Source organism: Hibiscus syriacus, unplaced genomic scaffold, assembly GCF_006381635.1.
Source record: "Hibiscus syriacus cultivar Baekdansim isolate YM2019G1 unplaced genomic scaffold, ASM638163v2 tig00110264_pilon, whole genome shotgun sequence".
Lineage (NCBI taxonomy): Eukaryota > Viridiplantae > Streptophyta > Magnoliopsida > Malvales > Malvaceae > Hibiscus > Hibiscus syriacus.
Window position 1 is genome coordinate 464823 of NW_024062653.1, and position 23698 is coordinate 488520.

Genomic DNA, 23698 nt, shown 5'->3' on the forward strand with positions numbered 1-23698 from the left:
CAATTTACTTACGTCTCCGGACTGCTGCAGATCTTTTACTAAGAGATAAACTTTACAGGTGTTTACAAAACACTCACTACTCACAATAAAACTCTCTAGTATTAGGAGAAAGAAATGATTTTTGGGATGGTTTTGAAGCTAAATGAGCTAGGGTATTTATAGTTGAAACTTAGGGACTAATCTTTGAAAATACCCTACAGTGCAATGACTAAAGTGAATTTACCCATTCCTATTTTCAACAAACATCTACCAAACTTTGAAAAAACATTTTTCAAAGAAGCATTTACCAAACTTTGAAAACCATTTTCAAAGAAAAATTTATCAAACTTTAAAAACCATTTTCAAAGTTGGTTGCCAACCTTTGGACTTTTAATAGTGGGCTGTAAAAATGAAGGCATATTTAAGAGGTTCAGATCTTTGGGATGTTTTTGAGACATGAAATGATCCTCCACCATTAAGAAATAATCCGACGGTGGCACAGATGAAGCATCATGTAGAAGAGTGTGCCAAGAAGTTTAAAGCTTCATACACGTTGCAGTCACAGAAACAATATTCACCCATACAATGGGATGTGAAATGGAAAAAGAAGCATGGGTTAGACTAAAGGATGAATTTCAAGGGAGTGAGATAAAAAAGCATATGCAGGTACACAATCTAAGAAGAGAATACGATATGCTTAGAATGAAAGAGTCAGAGTGTGTTAAAGAATATGCAGACAGTCTTATAAAGATAATGAACTAGATTAGATTGTTTGGTGAAGATCTATCAGAGAAAAGAGTTGTTGAGAATGTGTTGGTTAGTTTGCCAGAAAAATTTGAATATAAAATTTCCTCCTTGGAAGATTTAAAAGATATATCTCAATTGTCTTTAGTTGAATTGGTTAACTCTCTACAAGCTGTGGAGCAAAGAAAAGCTTATAGACTTAAAGAAACAAGTGAGGTTGCTTTCTTGGCAAAACAAAAGGGGAAGACTCGAGTAACTTTTGGAGGAAAGAAGCCAACAGGGGAAATGAAAAACAAAGAGAAGAAGGGTGACCAAGGAAATAAAAACAAGGACAAAAAAAACAAGTTTCATACTTGTTCACATTGTAACAAGAAAATCCATTCAGAGAACTATTGTTGGTTCAGGCCTGGTGTTCAATGTAGACCATGTAAACAATTTGACCATGTTGAAAAACTATGCAAGGTCAAAACTGAGCAACAACCTTAACAAGTTCAAGTTCCTGAAAACTTCAAATTGGAGGAGGAAATTGCATTCATGGCATTTCAGCATGAAGAGTGTTGTGTTGCAGTAAACAAACTTGAAGCTTGGCTACTTGATAGTGGATGCACTTATCACATGGCTCCTCATTAAGATTTGTTTAAAGTGTTGGAACTTACAAATCAAGGGTGAAAATAGGTGATGGTAGTTTTTTCGAGGTAATGGGTAAAGGATATGCAGTTGTTCAGACTTCTTCAAGTACAACAATTATTTCAGATGTTTTATTTATGCCTAGAATTAGTCAAAGTCTTCTTAGTGTTGGTCAATTGCTTGAAAAAAATTATAACTTGCATTTTCATGATAGAATTTGTGATGTGTATGATAAAAATGGTGTAAAGATGTTAACTACTAAGATGATTGAGAGAAGTTTCCCAATAAAATGGAAACAAACTAAAGTGCAAGCTTTAACTTATGTTATTGGCCAATCAAGTTTATGACATAGAAGATTGGGTCACTTCAATAATTCATCTTTGAAATATATGTCCAACAAAGGTTTAGTAAAAGATATGACTGATGTGTGTCAAAACAATGCCATGTGTGAAGTGTGTCAAAAGGGAAAGCAAGCTAAGCTTTCATTTCCTGTAAATCAAGCATGGAGATCTTCAAAAAAGCTTCAACTTGTACACACTGATTTATATGGTCCAATGCGCACATCTTCACTAAATGGGAGCAAATATTTTTTAATATTCATTGATGATTATAGCAGATGGTGATGGGTTTCTTTTTAAAGCAAAACAATGAAGTGTTTGCTTCTTTTCAAAGTTTCAAAGCAAGTTTTGAAAATTAATGTGAAAAGAAAATCAAGACTTTAAGGTCGGATAATGGCAGTGAATACACATCACATTAATTTACAAGCTATCTTCAACAAGTTGACATTCACCACCAATTGACTGTTGCCTACACCCCACGATAGAACGGTGTTAGCGAGAGGAAAAATAGGTCTGTTTTGAACATTGCCAGATGTTTGCTGTTTGAGAAAAGGATTCCATAGGTTTTCTGGGCAGAGGCTATCAGCACTGTTGTATATTTATTAAATAGGCTCCCCACTAAAGCCTTAGAAGGAAAGGCACCCTTTAAAGCTTGGTTCGATGCTAAACCTTCAATTGGTAATATTAGAGTCTTCGGTTATGTATGTTATATACATTTTCCATAAGTGAAAATGGACAAGTTGGATGTAAAGGCAACTGTTGGTGTTTTTATGGGATATAGTTCCAACTCAAAAGGATAAAGAGTATTTGATGTGAAGACACAAAAGATCATTATTGGCAGAAATTTGAAGTTTGATGAGGATTCTATTTGGAATTGGGAAAAGTCTTTGGTTGAACACTTCAAGCAGAATGGAAATGTTAGTTTTCCATAAGATCATGATGCAACTATTTTAGAAGTTGACATTTATTAAGATAAAGAGATTGGAAATAGAGGCACACGGAATTTGAATGATATTTTTAATAAATGCGATGTTGCCATTTTGGAACCTACAAGTTTTCAAGAAGCAACAAAATTTGTTGAATGGCAAGAAGCTATGAAAGAAGAAATGAGGATGATATCTAAGAATAACACTTGGGAATTGGTGGACAAAGAGTAATAAGATGATTGGAGTGAAATGGGTGTATAGAGTCAAATTAAACTTGGATGGCTCTATCAATAAACATAAGGCCGGACTTGTAGTAAAAGGGCATATCCAAGAGTTTGGTGTTGATTTTACAGAGACATTTGCACCTGTGGCCAGATTTGATACCATCAGATTGTTGATTGCTTTGGCTACACATAAGTCTTGAAAAATATACCAATTAGATGTAAAATCAAACTTCTTGAATGGATATCTACAAGAGGAGATTTTTATTGAACAACCTGAAGGATTTGTGGAGGAAGATTGTAATGATAAGGTGTATCTTCTCAAAAAGGCGTTGTATGGTTTAAAGCAAGCTTCTAAAGCCTGGTACAGATAACCTATGAGTATTTAACAAGGCTGAGATTTGTCAAAAGCTGCGTTGAAGCAACTCTTCATGTGAAAGAAACAAAAGGTTACATAATATTTGTTTCTTTGTATGTTGATGATTTGTTGGTTATTGGTAGCAATCGATTGTTGATTCATCAATTCAAGGAGGAGATGAAAAAAGTTTTGAGATGAATGATTTGGGGAAAATGTCATATTTTCTTGGCATGGAAATTCTACAGCTTCAACAAGGAACTTTCATATGTCAAAGGAAATATCCAATTGAATTTCTAAGGAAATTTAAAATGGAGAAGTGCAAGGTGAAAAGCTCAACAAAAATGATCAAGTAAAAAAGACTGATGCAGGTCAATACAGGAGTCTTATTGGGTGCTTGCTATATTTGTCTGCGACCAGACCTGATATTATGTATGAAACAAGCTTACTTTCTAGGTTTATGCACAGTTGTTAACTTTAATCAAAATCTCTTTCTTTTCACTTTCATCTGAATTAGTTACTTTCATTCCTTCGGGTAGTATCTCAAAGTCTTCATAAACGTCCGTGCTTCTTCATCATTTGGTGAACTTGACTGTGTCTAAACTGACAACAACGACAGGTCGAAAACTACAAATTATATTGCTAAGAAATACCCCCTTCTTTTCCTAGAATGTTTTGGAATTGGATCAAAGTCCTAAAGTTAGAATCTCTTACCATCAATTTAAATAATTTTCTCCTGTTTTCCTCTCACTACATTTATAAGGTTTGCTTTTTATTACAGTAAGCTTTGTTTCAAGTTTTTTAAGACAAATCTTAAGCTAAAAACTAGACATTAATGAAGATGATTACTCCAAGTTTTGCAATCCATTCATTAAATTTTCTAAGTCTTTTCAAGTTCAAACTTTGTTGTAGTCCTAAATATTAGACAGAAACTGTCTGTAAGTGCTAAATTTTATTGGAGGCTGCATCAAAAAACATGCCCAACATAAGAAGAAGAAGAAGAAGAAGAAGAATCAAACATGTTGAGTAAGTTGGCTTAACGTGTCACGTCAGCATTTAATGGTTGTTAACGGTGAGGGACTGATTTGTTATAAATCGATAACATTATTGACAAATTTGTTACTTTTGAAACTTTAGTGTGAAAACAAAAACTTACTCAAACATTAGTGATCATTTGTGTAGTTTAACCTTTATTTTATTATCTAGTCAACTTTAAAAAATATTTTAGTCCTTATAATTTTATTTTTCTTTAGATTTAATATTAATAATAAAAAATTAAAGCAAAGTCGCCTGCATATACTAGCAATTTTACCAGAAATTGTTTTCATTTGTCGATGAGTTTGGTGGCACGATAATGTTCGCCCTATTTTTAAAAATATATTTTTGGAATAATATTTTCCTATTCTTTCCAAATACTATATTTAATTAATTTAGTCCTAATTTAATTAGGATAATTAGTTTATAATTATATAAATTAGTTTTGATTCAATTAAGTTAATAACCATCCTAATTGGATACTTTAATTTATTATCCTAATTAAATATTAATTTATAATTATTCATAGTTAAATATTTTTATTAAATTAAATATTATTTAATTTCCAATTAATTTCATATTTATTAAATTAATATAGAATTTAAAATAATATTAGTTATATCATTCCATTAAAATTCTTATTAATGTGAAATTATTCCAATTAGTAGTTTTAATTAAACTTATTTTCCTCTAAAAAAGTATTAAATTTTAGTAAAGAAGGAATAGGAAATAAATTAAGAAGAGATAAGCATCTATACATGCATAAAATAAATCGTTTTTTTTTATTTCCGGCTTTTGAAGGCCCAACTTATTTTATTTTTTAAATTAATATATAAATTTAATTTTATTGGTTGTATCATTTCGTACGAATATAAATTTCTTCTAATTATTATTTTTATTAAATTAAAATACTCTCAACGTAATGAACTATTTGTGTAAAAATTGATGTACGATATATAAATATATTTGAAATTTACTTCCATCCCAAGTCTTCCTCATGGAGTATATGTGCTATTAATTAGGGTTAAAGCTTCACGGGATTGGATACCTTATGGGAAAATTTTATAGTAAAAGTTGTTCTGTTTTGGGCTATGAAACTCCCAATATTCATCGCTTTTTCACTTTTGGTCTTGAATTAGGTCGGGGAAGTTCTGGGATTACTTACCTTTGCACCGAGATTGCCACCGGCATCAAGTTCGCGTGTAAGTCGATACCCAAAGAGAAACTCAAACTCAATTCGCAAGTTGAGGAAATTATGAGGGAGATTAAAGTGCTGCAACATTTGTCTGGTCAGAGAAATATCGTGAGAATCAGAGGGGTTTACGAGGATCCCTTGTGTGTTCATATCGTAACGGATTTGTGTCGTGGAGGCGAACTGTTTGATCTGATTATCAAGAAACAGTGGTTCAGTGAAACAGAGATCATTGAACTGATAAAGATTATTGTTGGGATTGTGAAGACTTGCCATTCTCGTGGGGTTATGTACAGAGATTTGAAGCCTGAAAATCTTGTGTTTGTTAACAAAGATGATGTTTCCTCTCTTAAAGCTATTGATTTTGGACACGCTGTCTTCTTTAAACCAGGTATGTATAATGCATGTATGTTATTCGAGTTGTTATTTTTACTTGCGTTACAAGTTACTTTTCGTCCGGTGTTATAGGTCAATTTTTCAATGAGGCAAGAGGAAGTCTGTACTATATAGCTCCGGAGATGCTTCTTAATAATGATTACGGACCCAAAGTCGATATTTGGTCTGCCGGAGTTATACTGTATATACTGCTTAGTGGTGGCAATATACCGTTTAAAGCAGGTAAAATATTGTCAATTATCTGCTACTGTTGTTGTGATTGTGAATATAGTACCAAAGCATTAATTTTGGATTTTGCTTTTTTCTTTATGGACTTCAGAAACTGAAGACGAAATGAAGAATTTGGTTTTGAAAGGACAAATAGATTTCGTATCAGAACCTTGGCTTCGAAGATCGGACGATGCAAAAGACCTTGTTCGAAAGATGTTACGAACTCGACCATCTGAACGCTTGACCGCTAAACAAGTGCTGAGTACGTATGTGTTTTGAGTTATGATTTTCATAGCTGACTTTGTTTAACGACTTGATTTCAAGTGAAAGTGCAGATCAACGTTTAACAATATCGTTTGCTTTTGATTTGTTTCAGGTCATCCATGGATCTGCCAGAATCAGTCCCCGGATAAGGCTCTACTCCTTAGACTGAGAGATGTTTCCGGCAGCGAAGCTAGGGCCGAACATATACGAATGCGGAGACACCGGAGTCTGGATACTTGACAGACATCAAGAATAGAAGATGATGAAAGAATATGAACATATGTCTTAGTTGAGTTTCAATGTAGCCTTGTAGAACATGTTTCTGAAACCTCGAAAATCCTTTTAGGACAATGAGGTTTAGTTTTACTCGAATTAATTTCTATATCAGTTTTACTGTTTATATCTAAAGTTTGTAATTATCTTTATAATATAATGAGATTTATTCGATCGATTTTGACATTTTCTTCGCGTTTTTTAATATATAGTTAGTGTTTGATCTACATTAATATATTTTTTTATTTTTTTATTTAATATTATTTCTTTTTCTAAAATCAATTCTATTTGTTTGTGTAACATCCTATTTAGTCAGTTTTAACATTTACCGGGATCACAAGACAAAAACAGAGTCAACAAAGAGGCAAGTAATCGGTTTTCCACTGATATTTTCCCTTTCCGCCATTGAAACAGCTGAAAACAGAAGCCAGATATGGCAACCAAGACGAGATTGGCTTCGGTTGCCGCGTTGTGGATTCTAGTTCTTTTTGGAACCTTAGTTTTGATTCAGGTACCCTTTTCTCTCCTCTTTATTTCCTCACCCTGGAAGAAAAAGAAGTGAAAAAATACCCCCCTTCTTTTTGGTGTTTTTAGAATCGATTGAGCGACGCTGGAGTTTCAGAACCCAAGCATAATCAGGTTTGCCAATTGATTTGTGTAATTCGTCCTTTTGAATCTGTGAATCTATAGCGTATGCTAATTGAATTGAATTTGGGTTTTTTTGCCCCCTTTTTATGTAATTTTAGGGCTTTGAGGACGATTCAGAAGAAATTACACATAAAGTGTACTTTGATGTCCATATTGATGGAAAATCTGCTGGTGTGCTTTTGTTTAATTTTCTGTAAAATTGGGATTTAATGTGCTAGTATACTTGAAAGGGAAAATCGTCATTTAATTGATAGCTGAAATTATAAATTTAGTCATTTTTGTTGTATTATACAACATGAAATCATTGGTTGGAAAACTTATATGTCAGATTTCAGTTTCTATCAGTTTTAGTTTAGATGACGGGTTTCGGTTTCTCTCAGTTTTAGTTTAGATGTCGGATTTTGGTTTCTCTCAGTTTTAGTCTTTCTTGATTCTGTTATTGCTTTAGAAGGTTCATTAGATACACTTATAGAAGTATTATGTTCTTTGATTTTTGCTTTCAGGTCGAATAGTCATGGGCCTATTCGGCAAAACCGTTCCTAAAACAGCAGGTGAATAGCTCAGAGGTTTTGCAGTTCTTTGACCATCTTTCCAGGAAAAGATTGTGCAATTACTAGTCGGTTGTTACAAATCATAATTTTTTTTTTCTTTTTGCATAGAACTTCCGGGCCCTTTGCACAGGTAGACAAGTAACGTTTTTTCCCTTCTTATATTGGAACTTTGTATGTTTTTAGTGCTCGAATTCCCTATATGTGCACTAAGTAATGTGATTTATTTCTCGTTAGCACCAAGCAGGTGGTACAATATCTTGGTAAGATTGCAATGGTTTAGTGAAGTTTTCTGTAATAATGTGATAATCTTTTTATTATGGGTGTATTTTTCACTCATAAAAGCCACTTATCTTCGCATAATTAGCATGTAAGCTTAAAAACGACTCTGTTCCTGGAAGTTTTTGGCAATGGCTGGGCTGCCTTTTCCTCAATCTCAGTATGCCTCATCGTATTCTGGACCTTAGCATTCTATGTATCTTATCTGTCTATTTGCATCTTTGGTTGTTTAGGTGGTTAATGAAAAATATAATCTTTGTTTATTAGGACTAAAACCTTTATTTGAGAGTACTATAGTGTTGTTTAGGAGGCCTTAACACTATAAAAAAATGTATGAATACCAATTAAGAGTTTTGTTGCAAGGTTTTGATGTATTGGATGATAATATCTAGATGTATATAAACGTGTGGTATTTGAAATTTTAGTTTGTGAAAGAAAGGTGACTGCCTAATCGATTGAACAGTGGATCTATGCTCAGTTCTGATGCTCGAGTTTTTCTATTTAGCTCTGATTAGTTAACCAGGAAAACTCACTACTTTTAGCTGCCTACATATATTTGGTTCCATAGAATTATTCCCAGCTTTATGATCCAGGGTGGTGACTTTACTCATGGCGATGGACGAGGTGGAGAGTCTATATATGGTGAAAAGTTTGCTGATGAGAATTTCAAGCTTAAGCATAATGGGCCTGGTGAGTTGTGTGATTCTTATATGGCTTATATATTTCCTTGAACACGTTCTTTCTATAAAGGGTTTTTAACTCATTGGTGAAATAGTAAACTCGATCTGCAAATCCAGAAAGGCCTATAAGAAGTATATTACTAATTATTTACCCTTTCAATCTTTTTCATTATTAGCAGGACGGCTTTCGATGGCCAATGCTGGGAAAAACACCAATGGATCACAATTCTTCATCACAACTGTAACAACCAGCTGGTATTTGATTTGGCTCCAACCTTTTATCTATGTTACTTGTAAAACTACACGTATCCATCATATATGTTCGATACATATTCAGATATTGAGATGAGAGTCTGATCCTCCAAATATATGGAAATATTTAGAGCAAATTGAGCTACCAACCTTATACACAAATTACTACCGGGCATTTTCCCTAATTTTCTTCCCTGTGAAAGATGTGGAAATGAGGAACATCAGTTTTCTTATCTCGTGACGCATGCACTTTTCATAGTTAAAAACTTCAAATTGTTGAGGGGTCACAAGTTTGCATGGTGGTCGGTTCCCTTTGTTAAAAACTGCGTTCCTGTAATAGTTTGAGATTTTCTGAAGATAACACGCATGTGTGCTATTGACTTTTCGTTTAAAGGTTGGATGGGCATCATGTCGTATTTGGCAAGGTGATTGCCGGAATGGATGTCGTCTTCAAGATAGAAGCCGAAGGAAACAACAGTGGTGTGCCGAAATCTAAAGTTGTCATTGTAGATAGCGGCGAGATGCCTTTATAATTTACACACTTTGTTTCAATTGAATGTAAACGTTTAGAGTCTGTTATAATTGATAATTCCTTTATAGAGCATCAGTTACTTTCTTACTGACATATCCGAGAAATGATTTAACGATCGGTTTCGAACATCGTTTCCGTGTTGATTTGGTGTTATTCCTAAAGCTATGTTCTTTTTTTAGTATCTCTCTCGAGGTTTTATCGCCGACCCTCAAGCACCCTTTGGTACTCATGCAGGCAGAGGGTATACTCATGCAGCTGATAAAGCCTTGAGCGACCGTGGTCTGCAGTTACGACCGAACTATACAATAACATATCAAAACAACTCAAAAGCATAAATCCCAACAATTATCTCAAACATTTCCAAAAGGAATTATGTCAGATAAACCAAGCAGCAAACAAGACACCTAAAAATATCCCTTTTTATTACAGTAATATTTTTTTTATTAATAATAACGAAAGTTTAGTCGTCCCTGTTGTGTCCGTTGCTGTGTTGTTGCTGAAAGGTAGAGGAGAAATTGGAAGACATATCAGAGTAAAGAGAGACAACCTTGGAAATGTTGCCATTGAGTTCCTGAATGAGTGCAACGTTTTTGACCATGTTGTCTGGGATCTTGGACTGGTGATTCTGGTTGACCTGTTGGATCAACGCCCGGTTCCTGTCTAAAACCGACTGCACCTGCTTGAAATTCTTGTCCAGCGTTGCCCATACCTCGGGGTTTCCCTCTACATCATCGGAATCATGGTTCCGATGATGCTTCAGTTTCTTGTTGGCGTTGTTTCTCGGGTTGTTGGCCATGGTTTTTTTAAATCTTGTAGAAAAGGGAGTTGTTTGTCACACTTGCATGTAAGAAAGAAAGGCTACAACGACGATGAAAGCATGTTCTAGGGTTTGAAGAAATGCTCATGGAGAAGGGGGAGGGGAGCTTTGGGGTATAAATTGTTGAAGGATTAGGATCGGGTCACCATGGATAAAAGCCGAAAAGGGTTGCAACTTTGAAGAAAGCTTCTTTTCACGCGCCACCAAAAGCAGTGTGACGAAAACATATATATTCTCGGACAGCTAGTTGACTGCAATATTTGTCATGTGCGTTAATAGTTAATATCGATAATGGTTCTAATCTTAAATCGATATCAAGTATTTTATTAATTTTTACTCTCTTTTTTTATAAATATACAAAGAACACTTCATATAATCCAATTCGTGAATTTTTCTGGTATAATAAATAATAATCCTATAAATAATAGTTTAACTTATCATAAAAGCATTCATTAAATAATTTTTATCGTGAATATTTTTTTCAGCATTATCGTGAATTTTTTTCAGATTTGGCTCAAAAGATGCTGATGGGTGAAAACCACGTGGCTCGAATGAGAGTGGTTATGAAAGCTCATTAGAAATATCTTAGGCTGTACCCTTTTTGTTCAAAAAAGGGATAGAAGAAAGTAAAGCAAAATATCTTGGAATATAATAAATATCTAAAAGTTAAGTAGTGCACCTTCCCTTTTTTACTGGATTCTCGTCACTTTTCTTTATTTGATTTTATTTTAAGCTACACTTTTTAGCACTTTTTCTAAATAAAATGACAAAAAGAAAAGGAAAATAATAACAAATTTTATGGTTCGTGTGTTTTTAAAGATAAGAAAAACTTTTAATTGTTGGGTATTTAGATCCATTGGTATATGATCCTTTTAGTTTAATTAAGATTTTATGAATACAATAATATTAAATATTTTATGAGAAACTCTGTTGTCATTTTCTATGCGATCCAACAAATTCAATCTCTACTTAGATCATCAAATGAATAGACGACAAACACCTATAATTAATACAAAAGAAATACTATACACGTTACAAAAATATTTTCCCCTAAAAATAATATAGAAAGAAAAATATGAGTGAATGTAATAGTTTTGATAGAATTTAGAATCTTAAAAAAAATAAAATAAAAATGAAGGCTTTGAGTTGCTTTTTACCTATATCTATGTTCTATTTAAAACTTCACTGAATTCGGTGTTATTGTTAATAGAACACCAATTCAGTTAGAAACATATTACTTTAATTGTGTTTCTATTTTTTATATAATATTTAAATAAGAAAATAAGTTATAAATTTGTATATAGGTTATTTCATTTCGCTCACAATATGTGAATGATAAAATCTATTATATGTTAAAATTTTATTTAAGATAGCGTCATGAGTGAATCGGACATCAACTTTTTCTTAAATGACAACAAACATTATTCTTTTTATATCATTAAAATTTAGGGTTTATTTGTTTATAAAATTGTAGCAATACACTTTTGTTTTACTTCACTGTAAGCACTGGTATGTTTTACAATTCAAACCACATAATGGCACGTAGATATATTTCTATTTTAATGACTTGACTTAGAAGACATCATTTTAATATGATTATAATGATATCGTTATTTTAAAAATCTATATAAACCTCGTTTTCTATTCTTCTCTTATAATTTCTTCATTTATTTTATTTTATTTTAACTTAAACTAAAATTCGATCATATTCTAATCGTATTAATTATAATTCGTCAACATCGACCATCATCATTAATTATCGTCGACCAAATAAAAATTCCATGATAAGTGCTTGTAATTGACACTTTTTGTTTGTCAATTCTCTTGCTTTATGAACTTTTCACTATTGATTTGGTTGCATTTTGTTTATTTTCCGTGCAGAGAACATGTTTACTGGAATTGGAAGCAAAATGACGCGTTCTGTAACTTGTTGTTGTTTAATAGATCATGGTCGGAGGCATGGGCATGACACTGGGCACGACATGATCTAACGTGGTAGCTTCCAGAAGATCTAGTCAACAACAGCGATTTCTAGAAGCAGTCCAGTCATCATTATCTAGAAGAAGATGGACAAAATCTTTAGGAATTTAAATTTTAAAACACTTGGGATTTATCTTTTAAGATTTAGGATTTTCATTTTGAATTTCCATGTTATCTATAGGAGAAAATCGTCTCAGTGACAAAAAATGCCTTATAATATACGATTTTAACCAACTTTTTTTGGATTTGCCAAAATGACCAACAAAATCGCAATGCGAAATAAAAATCGCAACGCGATCTCCAGAATCGCAAATCAGTTCCCAGAATCGCAACGCGATTATGAAGAATCGCAATGTGATAGTACAAATTCGCATTGCGATTTTCCATAATCGCAACGCGAATATGAAAATCACAACGCGAACATATAAATCGCAACGCGATTCTGACTATCGCAACGAGTATCCGTAAAATCGCAACGCGTATCCGTAAATTGCAACGACAATACGTAAAATCGCAACACGTATCCGTAAATCACAACGAGAATACGTAAATCGCAACGCGTATCTGTAAATCGCAACGAGAATACATAAATCGCAATACGTATCCGTAAATCGTAATGCGAATACGTAAATCGCAATGCGAATCTGTAAATCGCAATGAGATTCTGACTATCGCAATACTGAATTTCAAATTCGCAACTCGATTTCTGAATTCGCAACAGGTTTTCATTTCGCAACACAACTGTTTTGGGTATAACTACGCACCAGCAGCAACTCATAACCTAAATCCCTAAATCGCAACTCATTCCATCTCCATCTATCACTCTCTCCGGCGACATCCGTTCCTATATCCAACGACATCATTCCCCATCCGGCAACAAGTTTTAGTTTCGCAGCTCGTTTGTTTAGTAAATTAATTTACAATAATGTAATCATCTAATGTTGATCATGTTTGGATAGATTTTCATTTCGCGTTGCGATTCTCTCGTTGCGATTTTCATTTCGCGTTGCGATTCTCTCGTTGCGATTTTCATTTCGCGTTGCGATTCTCTCGTTGAGATAGTCATTTCCGCGTTGCGATTTTCATTCTCTCATTGCGATTTTCATTTCAACCAAAAGACAAAACAGTGTTGCAAATTTTAGTTTTAAGAATAAACTACTACTCTTTATGTTTATTGTTTTTGGTATATCTTCACAGTGTAGTTTTTGGTATATCTAACTTGGTATGTTTATTATTTTTGTAGAAATTTTTTTCGGCTTCATTGACATTAAGGAATAAAGTTAGCCTAGCCACTACAATTGCTTCGAAGCTTTCACCTGCACAAAGAAAATTGTTTGAGGAAACCTGCTTCGGGCCATGGCTGAGAGTACAGCATCCGGGTGGAGATGCTAATTTGACCCATTTGTGGCTTCAGACCATAACTAGCGATCTACCCGACAGTATACAACGTGGTGAGGAAGAGATATGGTTTCATTTTCCACCGGCGTATACTTGTTTTGGGCGGAAGGAGTTCTGCTTAATCACTGGTCTACGATTCGGACACGATGATGTAGGCCGGTACACTCGTCATATCACCCGCCCATCATGGTTATCCCGGGTTTTTCCTGATGAGTCAATAGAGAAGCTGAACTTACACGTCGAAGACCTGAAGAAATTGTTTAATAAGAAAGATGGTTTTACTCGGATGAATGATGTCGATGTTGTCCGAGTATGCCTTCTAGTACTTTTGTATGCCGGCTTTTTAGGCAGAGAGGCCAGACAACCTATTCCTCAGGAGCTAATATTATTGGTAGAGGACCTAAATGCATGGAATCTGTTTCCGCGGGGTTCGTATATATGGAAAGCTACCTAGACTAAGTTGTCGTCTGCCTTTGATGACCGCAAAAGTTTGCGTGGCGATGGGTCGAAATACACTTTGTCAGGCTTTGTTTGGGCCTTTAAGGTAAGAATTTCTATATAATGTTTTCAAAATTATAATTAATTATTTAACAATTACTAATGTTTGTTATTATATTGTTTGTAGATTTGGATATTCGAGGCTTTCCCCAGCATGCGGACATATGCATTAAAAACTTCAAATGATATTCCTAGGGCTATTTCCTGGAAGAGGAAACGTCTGTTGGATTGGGAAGACTTAATACCATATGCGACAATAAATAATGTAAGTTAACACAAATACTATCATATATAAACAAGTTATTAATAGTAGACGTTTAACTTTGTTTGAGTTTTTATATTTTTAGGAGGCTAACACTCCATTACAGAGACTGACACCCACGGAGGCTGAGCTTGCCACTGATTGCTGGCAAGCTAGTCAGCGTTTTTTTGATGGCACGAATGATGAGCAGCTTCCACTTCCTCCACTTCGAGAGCCATCACCTCACCCAGAGCCATCACCTGATCGACCCGACTATACACCTCTACAACGAGAGCCATCACATATCCCGTCACATCATCGAGCCTCTTCTCCACCATCACCTCATGATAGGCGACCGGCAAAGATGCCACGACTTCTATCTCCATGTTCTCCACCTCCACCTCCATGGGATGAGTCAAGGGAGTTACGTGATGAGGTCAATGCCTTGCGTGAGGAGATGGTACTCTACGCTATAACGATGGTGCATGGCATGTGGAGGTGTCTACTTTACGTGGTGAGGTTGCCGCTCTACGTGAGATGGTAGTATCGTTGCAGAATGAGGTTCATACTCTACGCAACGAGGTAAGTTTAAGATTTTCCATATTTAACTTGATGATAAATTTACTCGTAATTTCACTTAGATTAACCATTTCACTTAGATTGCTTAGTAAATTTATTCGGTTGCTGCCAATACTGCTAAACTATTTATTCTTTAACACTGTGAAGTTAGTATTTTTCTTTGTTTTCACTGTTTAAATATCATGTCTGTTTATTTACTGATTTTTGTATTTAATTATTTAGCGGCCCGATAAGGTGGATGCTTCTTGCACGATGGAGTTCACGCATCAGACGGCGTGCACGTGCTATTAAGTCTCCGTACACCCAATAGTGCGAAGACACCGCAAGAAGAAGCCCGAATCGTCTGTCATCCCTCAAGAGTCCACTCCTATCATTGAAGAGGCCCCTATCATTCCTCGAGAGTCCCCTCCCACCGTTCAAGAGGCCACTGTCATCGTTGAAGAGGTCCCTCCCACCATTCAAGAGCCCGATTCACATGGTGTCATATGTAAGATTCTTGAGAAACCCTCTGACGTGCCGGACATGATGGATGAGAGTTGGCTCTCGTATGAGTTACCGGCCAGTACCATTCCGGTATCTGAAGTGGAGAGGAGACAACTACCGAACACAATTCTGGATAACACCCTTTGGGCTAAGACCGCAGTTGATTTTTATCTACATGAGCGGAGCCAGGGTGTTTCACTGACATATGCAAGCTCAACGATATCTATTTGTTGCTTGATCGTCTTGGTGGGGCATATTATTAGGGTCGAAGACAATGGTTATTTCTATGGAGGGGTAAGTCTTATATTTTTCTTATATTTCAATTTGATTTTTTTTTTAAATTTATGTAAGTCACTAATATATGTCTTTTTTTGTAAAACAACATATCGATGCGTGGGTGTCACGTCTTCTAATAATTAGGAAACTTAAGAAAAATAAAAGAAATACACGATATACAATTATGTCGACGTCTTTTAACGCCGTTCACTTGAAGAATCAACGAGATGAATCATTTGCGTTGGGCAATGGACAAGCTAAACTTTATCCTGCATGGTGGGAGGTCGATAAGGTTAGTATTTATTTTAGATTGAGTTTAAAGGTATTCATAAATAAGTGCGCAAATGAATGAATTATTACTTATGATTGCAGGTGTTTATCCCTGTTTTGGAAAGTAAACATTGGCTTCTCGTCGAGCTTCGGCTCCCATCCCTTAAGGAAATAGTATATGACAGCATGATAAATTACATATCATTGGCTGATTTAAGAGATATTATTAAGGGATGGAGCTCTCATTTGGCTAAATTCTTGGATGCGATAAATTATTGGACTCGTTCTGGAAACAAGAAGCCAAAGAAGCTCAATATTACAATTAGCAGAGACGAGACCGCACCACAACAAACGAAGGAAGCCAGAGGGGATTTTGGTCCTCTCGTATGCATGTGCTTGGAGCGTTTGACGACAGGAAGTACACATTTTCTACCTCCCACCGATAGAGATAGAGGTGCAGTAGGCTTGTGGTTTTGGCATTTTATGGCTAGAGCGATATATGCGAGACGCTGCCTACCTGCATCCGCGTTATGAAAGTGTCCATAAACAATTTGTAAGTCAAATGCAAGTGTTGTTAAACATATTTACTCTTTTTGGTTTAAAAATGTTTGGTTAAGTAGCTAGAATTCAATAATTTGCTGTTTATAGGTTTTAGATGTGTAGAAAGTGTTGTTGATTAAATGTTTGGTTTCTGCAGGTTAATCCTGAAGTGAGCTGCGTGAAATGGATTTATGGGTGCAAAAGTTGATTTCATTATTATCTTTTGATTGTTTAATTGATTTGTAAAAGATGATTTGTATATGTTGATTTGTTTAATTGATGTGTACATAATATTTGTGCTTGTTTAATTGATTGAAATGTAATAGTTGATTTGTTGATTTCAATCTGCATTATGTTGAATGCAAAACAGACTATCGCAACGCGAAATGAAAATCGCAATGCGAAATGAAAATCGCAATGCGAAATGAAAATCGCAATGCGAAATGAAAATCGCAATGTGAAATAAAAATCGCAACACGAAACTAATTTCGCGTTGCGATTTTCATTTTCGTATTGCGATTCACTCGTTGCGATTTTCATTTCGCATTGCGATTTTCATTTCGCATTGTGATTCTCTTGTTGCGATTTTCATTTCGCATTGCGATTTTTATTTCGCATTGCGATTTTCATTTCGCATTAAGAATTTCATTTCGCATTGCGATTTTCATTTCGCATTGCGATTCTCTCATTGCGATAGTCATTTCCGCGTTGCGATAGTCAATTCCGCATTGCGATAGTCAAATGAATGTCTAATAAGTGATAACAATTGAACTTATCATAGCAATGTTCAAACTCAAGTTAATAATACATTCCTAACTGAAAATGTTAAAAGTTCACACATAATATACACATAATACAACGTTTGCATTTAAAAATCACCTAAGTTAACAGTCCCAAAAGGTGAAGCCAGTTGTGATTGGGATTTTGATGAGGATCCATATTTTGGTAAGGAAAATGATTTGTGATGGCACTGGTGATCCACATGTCAACCTTGTATGACCACTTTCCTTGCACCGACTACATGTCGATCTCTTCTTCTCTTCACCCTTAGACGGTATACGATCGTGACTTTTTGGTCGACCAGGTAGCCTTCTGTCCATGGCTGGTGGCAAAACTGTTTGTAAGTCATCTGGTATGTCCCACTCAGAAGGATGTGGAATAGGGTAGACAATCTCGCCATAAGTCTGTCGATATACTTCTGTAGTGTAGCAATCCATAGCGTATGCGCATGAATCATCTTGGTTTAGATGAAGAGAAACTTTTATAACATGGCCACACGGATAACCAGATGTTTTCCATTTCATACAACTACACGTCTTTGCATTTAGATCGACAAGCCCATTTAAGTTATTATACAGTACTTCAAACAAAGTGTTTGAACATGGTTCAACTCTCCATGATGTTGACTTCACAACACGTTTCGTTATCTTTTTTTCTGTCCATGGTGTAACACGATGTTTCAATGTTCCTGTAAATTTAAATAAATAATACTTAGTAAAATATATGATAAGTTACGAATTTAAAGAAATAATACCTGCATGGTTTCTTTTCTTGTAGTACCATTGTTGAATAGAGGCTCGAAAAAACTCCATTAACATAGTAATGGGTAATTTCCGGGAATGACGACTTAGAGCGTTGAGAATATGAGATACTAATCTTGAACCGAGCATTCATGTCAGTCATAATTTCATGTCCCCGATATACCCTACCATTAAAAAACATTAACTCAGCCAGAAAACCACCCAACACCTTTTTGTTTGCCTGTCTATGGTGAGGAAAAACTTGGGTTCTTGAACATGTATGTTTATCAATAAAAGTCCTAACTTGAAACATTTCGCAATCTTTTATCCTCTTTGCAATCATACGCCACATACAGTTTTTGTCAATCATACACCTTGTTTCGAAACGATCTTTGCTTGATTTGTTAACTTTTAGTTGATAGCCATCTTCCACACATTTCGTATACAAAGCTATTTTCAAGTCTTCCTTTGTATCAAAACAGTCATATTTCTTGATACGAATAATTTTTGTGTAACAATCAACTGCTATCTTTACCAACTCTTCTTCCGGTATCTGAAGTAATTCTGGCATATTCCAGTTATACACCCATGGCATTTTCTTCGGGGACTTTTCTTTGGGGATTTCTTCTTCTTCTTTTTCTTCTTCAGTGTTATATGAATTACAGAATGGATGTTCAACATGTTCATTTATAGTCGTAACTTCCTCCTCATTATCATCAACAACATCTTCCTCGCAACGGCTGTTTCATCATCAAAATTTCCGGTATTGACCAATATCAAAATCATTACACGCAGGGTCTGTTTCTTCTTCTGAAAAATCATCAAAATCCGAGTATTGACCAAGATCAAAGTCCGGGTATTGACCAAGATCAAATTTCGAATACTAACTAGTACTCACAATTTTTTCTGTTGGCTCATCATCGTCTAACTGGTCAATACGAAAACCGGAATTTGGTGCTGAAAGTTGATTGGGATTTGGATTAGGGAAAGGTTGTGGGTTTTAAGATTGTGTTTGGTATTGGAAATGTGGTGAAACAATATTTGCTTGGTGATGAAATTGTGGTGGAACCATTAAATTTTGAGCACCATAAACTGGGGTTGAAAAACTTAGTTGATTACTACCCGCTACTGACCCAACTTCACTACTTCTAGGTTTAACAACATACAATGTAACATCATCACTTGAAACACTAATGTAAGCAATGAATCGTTCAACATCTTCATTTAACAAATAAACTTTACCATTTCTCTAATAAGATAGCCTAATCCACTTAGGGGCTCTAAATTCAATTTATTTGCAACACGTAACATTAGGTTTCATAAGTTAACTTTTTTAATGACAGTTTTAGTTGAAGATTCATGGGTAAAGGCATATATTGTAAAACACCATGAACATTCTCCCATGACCCTCCAAAACACAAATCTATCCAAACATGATCAACATTAGATGATTACATTATTGTAAATTAATTTACTAAACAAACGAGCTGCGAAACTAAAACTTGTTGCCGGATGGGGAAGGATGTCGTTGGATATAGGAACGGATGTCGCCGGAGAGAGTGATAGATGGAGATGGAATGAGTTGTGATTTAGGGATTTAGGTTATGAGTTGCTGCTGGTGCGTAGTTATATACCCAAAACAGTTGTGTTGCGAAATGAAAACCTGTTGCGAATTCAGAAACCGAGTTGTGAATTTGAAATTCAGTATTGCGATAGTCAGAATCTCGTTGTGATTTACAGATTCGCATTGCGATTTACGTATTCGCATTGCGATTTACGTATTCGCATTACGATTTACAGATACGTATTGCGATTTACGGATACGTATTGCGATTTACAGATACGCGTTGCGATTTACGTATTCTCTTTGCGATTTACGGATACGCGTTGCGATTTACGTATTCTCTTTGCTATTTACGGATACGCGTTGCGATTTTACGTATTGTCGTTGCGATTTACGGATACGCGTTGCGATTTTACGGATACTCGTTGCGATAGTCAGAATCACGTTGCGATTTATATGTTCGCGTTACGATTTTCATATTCGCGTTGCAATTATGGAAAATCGCAATGCGAATTTGTACTATCGCATTGCGATTCTTCATAATCGCGTTGTGATTCTGGGGACTGATTTTCGATTCTGGAGATCGCGTTGCAATTTTTATTTCGCATTACGATTTTGTTGGTCATTTTGGTAAATCCAAAAATTTTTGGTTAAAATCGTATATTATAAGGCATTTTTGGTCACTGAGGCGATTTTCTCTATCTATAGGGATTTAGAAGCTATAAATACCCCTTAGGGTAAAGCTTGAAACACACTTGAATTAGATTTGTTTTTATTTTCATTTTATTAAAAAAATTCATTATAGCTAAGAGCTAGCAATGAATCAAATTCCATGACTGAGAATTGAACATCACTTAATTCCCTTCGGGATACATTCTCGATTTTTTGGTTTTTTAGTTTGACAATCGACCTTACTTACAAATTTTAAACATTTTCAAATCAAAAAGAGCTCGTTGGTCTGAATGTTGTTTAAATATATAGTTGGGAGGAAGGATTGGCCTGTGGCAATTTCACTTCCTGTGAACATACTTAGCGGCGGTCTACTAAGGAAAAACAAGATCGGATTTGATTCTCATCGAGATAACATAACACGAGTTGGGCTTTTTCAGTACTTAATTCTGATTGTTTTAACAACAATAGTTTTGGTTAATCCACTTAAGAATCATATTTCGGAGATAGATTTGGGAAGATCGGTTACATGAGAGAAGGGCAAGTTACAATGAGTTCGGCCTTGTAGATTTGTAACTGGCATGAATCTCGGAATAAAAATCAATTTCGATGATCAAACGAAATTGAAACAAAGCTAGCTTGAGGCGGTTTCATCATTATTGTTTTCAACTACACTGTCATTTCTTTTACTTTTATTTTTTTATTTTCTTTTATCTTTTATATCTCAATTATGAAACCCCTTTTTTCTAATTTATTTTTCTTGTAGTTGCCTAGACTGAAAGTGAAACTAAATTGCATCAGGAATTTATAAGTCCCTGTGGATCGACCCTATTTCATTATATTATATTTATTGTTTTTAATTTAGAAGAGGTTTTATTTTATTTTGACGAGTAAAACGATGCTTGTCAAAATTGGCGCCGTTGCCAGGGACTACAGCAAATTACTGATCTATTTTTTGTTTTAATTTTATGACTAGGAAGCATCTCAAACAAGACTTATAGACTGAATCAGGTCATCGAGCTAAACGACGTTAAATAAAAGCGCTTTAATGGGAGACAACCCATTTTTGTTTTCGTTTCGTTTCTTTATTTATTTTATTTATTTTTATTGAGTATTTATTTGTGTTTAATTTAATTTTATTTTTTTAGGTACCCGGTGTTTTTATTCAAACTTGAACGGAGTTGAAAGCATTATTTTCGATTGAAAAATGTAATTTTCGGACCTGTAAGCAATGAGAGTCGTGCACAACAGTAAGATTTTCTCTTCCCTTTGTTTTAAGAGAAAATAACCTCAGTGACCGAAAATGCCTTATAATATACGATTTTAACCAATTTTTTTTGAATTTGCAAAAATGACCAACAAATTCGCAACGCGAACTCTAAATTCGCAACGCAAATATGTAAATCGCAACACATAAGTCAAATTCGAAACACATAAGTCAAATTCGCAACACAATTCGAAACACAATATTAATTTCGCAACACAAATAAACAGTATTATCGCAAATCATAACCTAAAACCCTAAATCACAACTCAGTTCCATCTCTATCTCTCACTCTCTACGGTGACATCTGTCCCCATCTCCGACGAAATCCTTCCTCATCTCCGGCTAAATCCGTCTATCTCCATCTCTCAGAGCAACCCTCACAACCATTCACGGTCAGAAATGGAAAATCAACCACCGAGGGTTAGTTTTTTTAATCTCTTATTTTTATTTTGAAAATTTTGTATTATTATTAGATTTTTCTTATATTGATGGTAAATTTACTGGTAATTTCAATATATATAGATTAATCATTTCACTGAGATTGCTTAGTAAATTCATTCGGTTGCTGCCAATACTGCTAAACTGTTTAGTCTTTAACCCTGTGAAGTTAGTATTTGTCTTTGTTTTGTCTTTTTGTTGAAGAAATGCAATTCATTCAAGTTTCAATTTGCAGAAGAATAGTTTTTGAAACTTAAATTCACAACATGAAAATGAAAATCGCAATACCAAAATCGCAACGCGATTTTAGTTTCGCGTTGCGGTTTTCATTTTCGCGTTGCGATTTTCATTTTCAGAAACTACTCTTATTCTGCAAATTGAAACTTGAATGAATTGCATTACTTCAACCAAAAAACAAAGACAAATACTAACTTCACAGTGTTGCGAATTTAAGTTTCAAGAATAAACAACTACTCTTTATGTTGTCCTTGAACCTGCACTAAACATATATGTTGTCCTTTTAAATGTTTATATAAGTGCTTACTTCTGGAATGCTATCTGATGCATTTTGTGAACTATGATGGAATAATGACTTGGGTGAATACCGTTCTAGTTTGAAACATATTTGGCTTTGTTTTCACTGTTTAATATCATGTCTGTTTATAGTGTATAATTTGTAGTTTTTGGTATATCTAACTTGGTATGTTTATTGTTTTTGTAGAAATTTTTTTCGGCTCAATTGACCTTAAGGAATAAATTAAGCCTAGCCACTAAAAATGCGTCGACGCTTACACCTCTATAAAGAAAATTGTTTGAGGATACTTGCTTCGGGCCATGGCTGAAAGTATAACATCCGGGTAGAGATGCTATGTTGACACATTTATTTCTTCAGACCATGACTAACAATCTACCCGAGAGGATACAACGTGGTGATGAAGAGATATGGTTTCATTTTCCTTCGGCGTATACTTGTTTTGGGCGGGAGAAGTTTTGCTTAATCACTGGTCTACGCTTCGGACATAATGAAGTAACCCGGTACACTAGTCATATCTCCCGCCCATAATGGTTATCTCGGGTTTTTCTTGAGCTGGCAAAGTCGAAGCTGAGTTTACACGTCGATGACTTGAAGATATTATTTGTTAAAGATGGTTTTACTCGGATGGATGACCTTGATGTTGTCCGAGTATGCCATTTATTACTTTTGCATGCCGACTTTTTAGGCAAAGAGGGCAGACAACCTATTTCTGAGGACCTAATATTATTGGTAGAGGACCTAAATGCATGGAACCTGTTTCCGTGGGGTTCATTTCTATGGAAAACTACCTGGAAGAAGTTGTCGTCTGTCTTTGAGGACCAAAAAAGTTTACGGGGCGATGGTTCTAAATACACTTTGGCAGGCTTTATTTGGGCCTTTAAGGTAAGAATTTCTATATAATGTTTCCAAATTTATAATTAATTATTTAACAATTACTGATGTTTGTGTATTATATTGTTTGTAGATTTGGATATTTGAGGCTTTTCCCAGCATGCAGACATATGCGACAAAAAATTCAAATGATATTCTTAGGGCTATTACCTGGAGGAGGATCCGCCTGTTGGTTTGGGAAGAGTTACTACCATATATGATGATGAATGATGTAAGTTAACACACAAATACTA

General features: G+C 34.9%; 3 protein-coding genes and 1 pseudogene across 3 annotated transcripts; 3 read left to right on the forward strand and 1 right to left on the reverse strand.

Annotated features, from left to right (window-relative positions):
• Window positions 1-5276: 5276 nt before the first annotated feature.
• LOC120115487 (calcium-dependent protein kinase 6-like) lies at window positions 5277-6139 on the forward strand. Its single transcript, XM_039136197.1, has 2 exons — window positions 5277-5808; window positions 5886-6139. Exons 1-2 carry the CDS (start codon window positions 5277-5279, stop codon window positions 6137-6139), a joined length of 786 nt encoding a protein of 261 aa, XP_038992128.1.
• On the forward strand, window positions 6138-6527 carry LOC120115489 (calcium-dependent protein kinase 26-like). The gene is made up of 2 exons (XM_039136198.1): window positions 6138-6285; window positions 6400-6527. Exons 1-2 carry the CDS (start codon window positions 6147-6149, stop codon window positions 6525-6527), a joined length of 267 nt encoding a protein of 88 aa, XP_038992129.1. The 5' UTR covers window positions 6138-6146.
• A 397-nt stretch (window positions 6528-6924) lies between these two features.
• LOC120115397 lies at window positions 6925-9592 on the forward strand (annotated as a pseudogene).
• A 329-nt stretch (window positions 9593-9921) lies between these two features.
• LOC120115379 (protein EARLY FLOWERING 4-like) lies at window positions 9922-10413 on the reverse strand. Its single transcript, XM_039136105.1, has one exon. It carries the CDS (start codon window positions 10293-10295, stop codon window positions 9960-9962), a length of 336 nt encoding a protein of 111 aa, XP_038992036.1. The 5' UTR covers window positions 10296-10413; the 3' UTR covers window positions 9922-9959.
• Window positions 10414-23698: the final 13285 nt, after the last annotated feature.

What these genes read in the sequence shown, in the direction of transcription:
- LOC120115489 (XM_039136198.1), top strand. Translation starts at nt 6,147, where the DNA reads ATGAAGAATTTGGTTTTGAAAGGACAAATAGATTTCGTATCAGAACCT. An exon ending in GACCGCTAAACAAGTGCTGA is followed by an intron (nt 6,286 to 6,399) that starts GTACGTATGTGT and finishes GATTTGTTTCAG; the next exon opens with GTCATCCATGGATCTGCCAG.
- LOC120115379 (XM_039136105.1), bottom strand. Translation starts at nt 10,295, where the DNA reads ATGGCCAACAACCCGAGAAACAACGCCAACAAGAAACTGAAGCATCAT.
- LOC120115487 (XM_039136197.1), top strand. Translation starts at nt 5,277, where the DNA reads ATGGGAAAATTTTATAGTAAAAGTTGTTCTGTTTTGGGCTATGAAACT. An exon ending in CGCTGTCTTCTTTAAACCAG is followed by an intron (nt 5,809 to 5,885) that starts GTATGTATAATG and finishes CCGGTGTTATAG; the next exon opens with GTCAATTTTTCAATGAGGCA.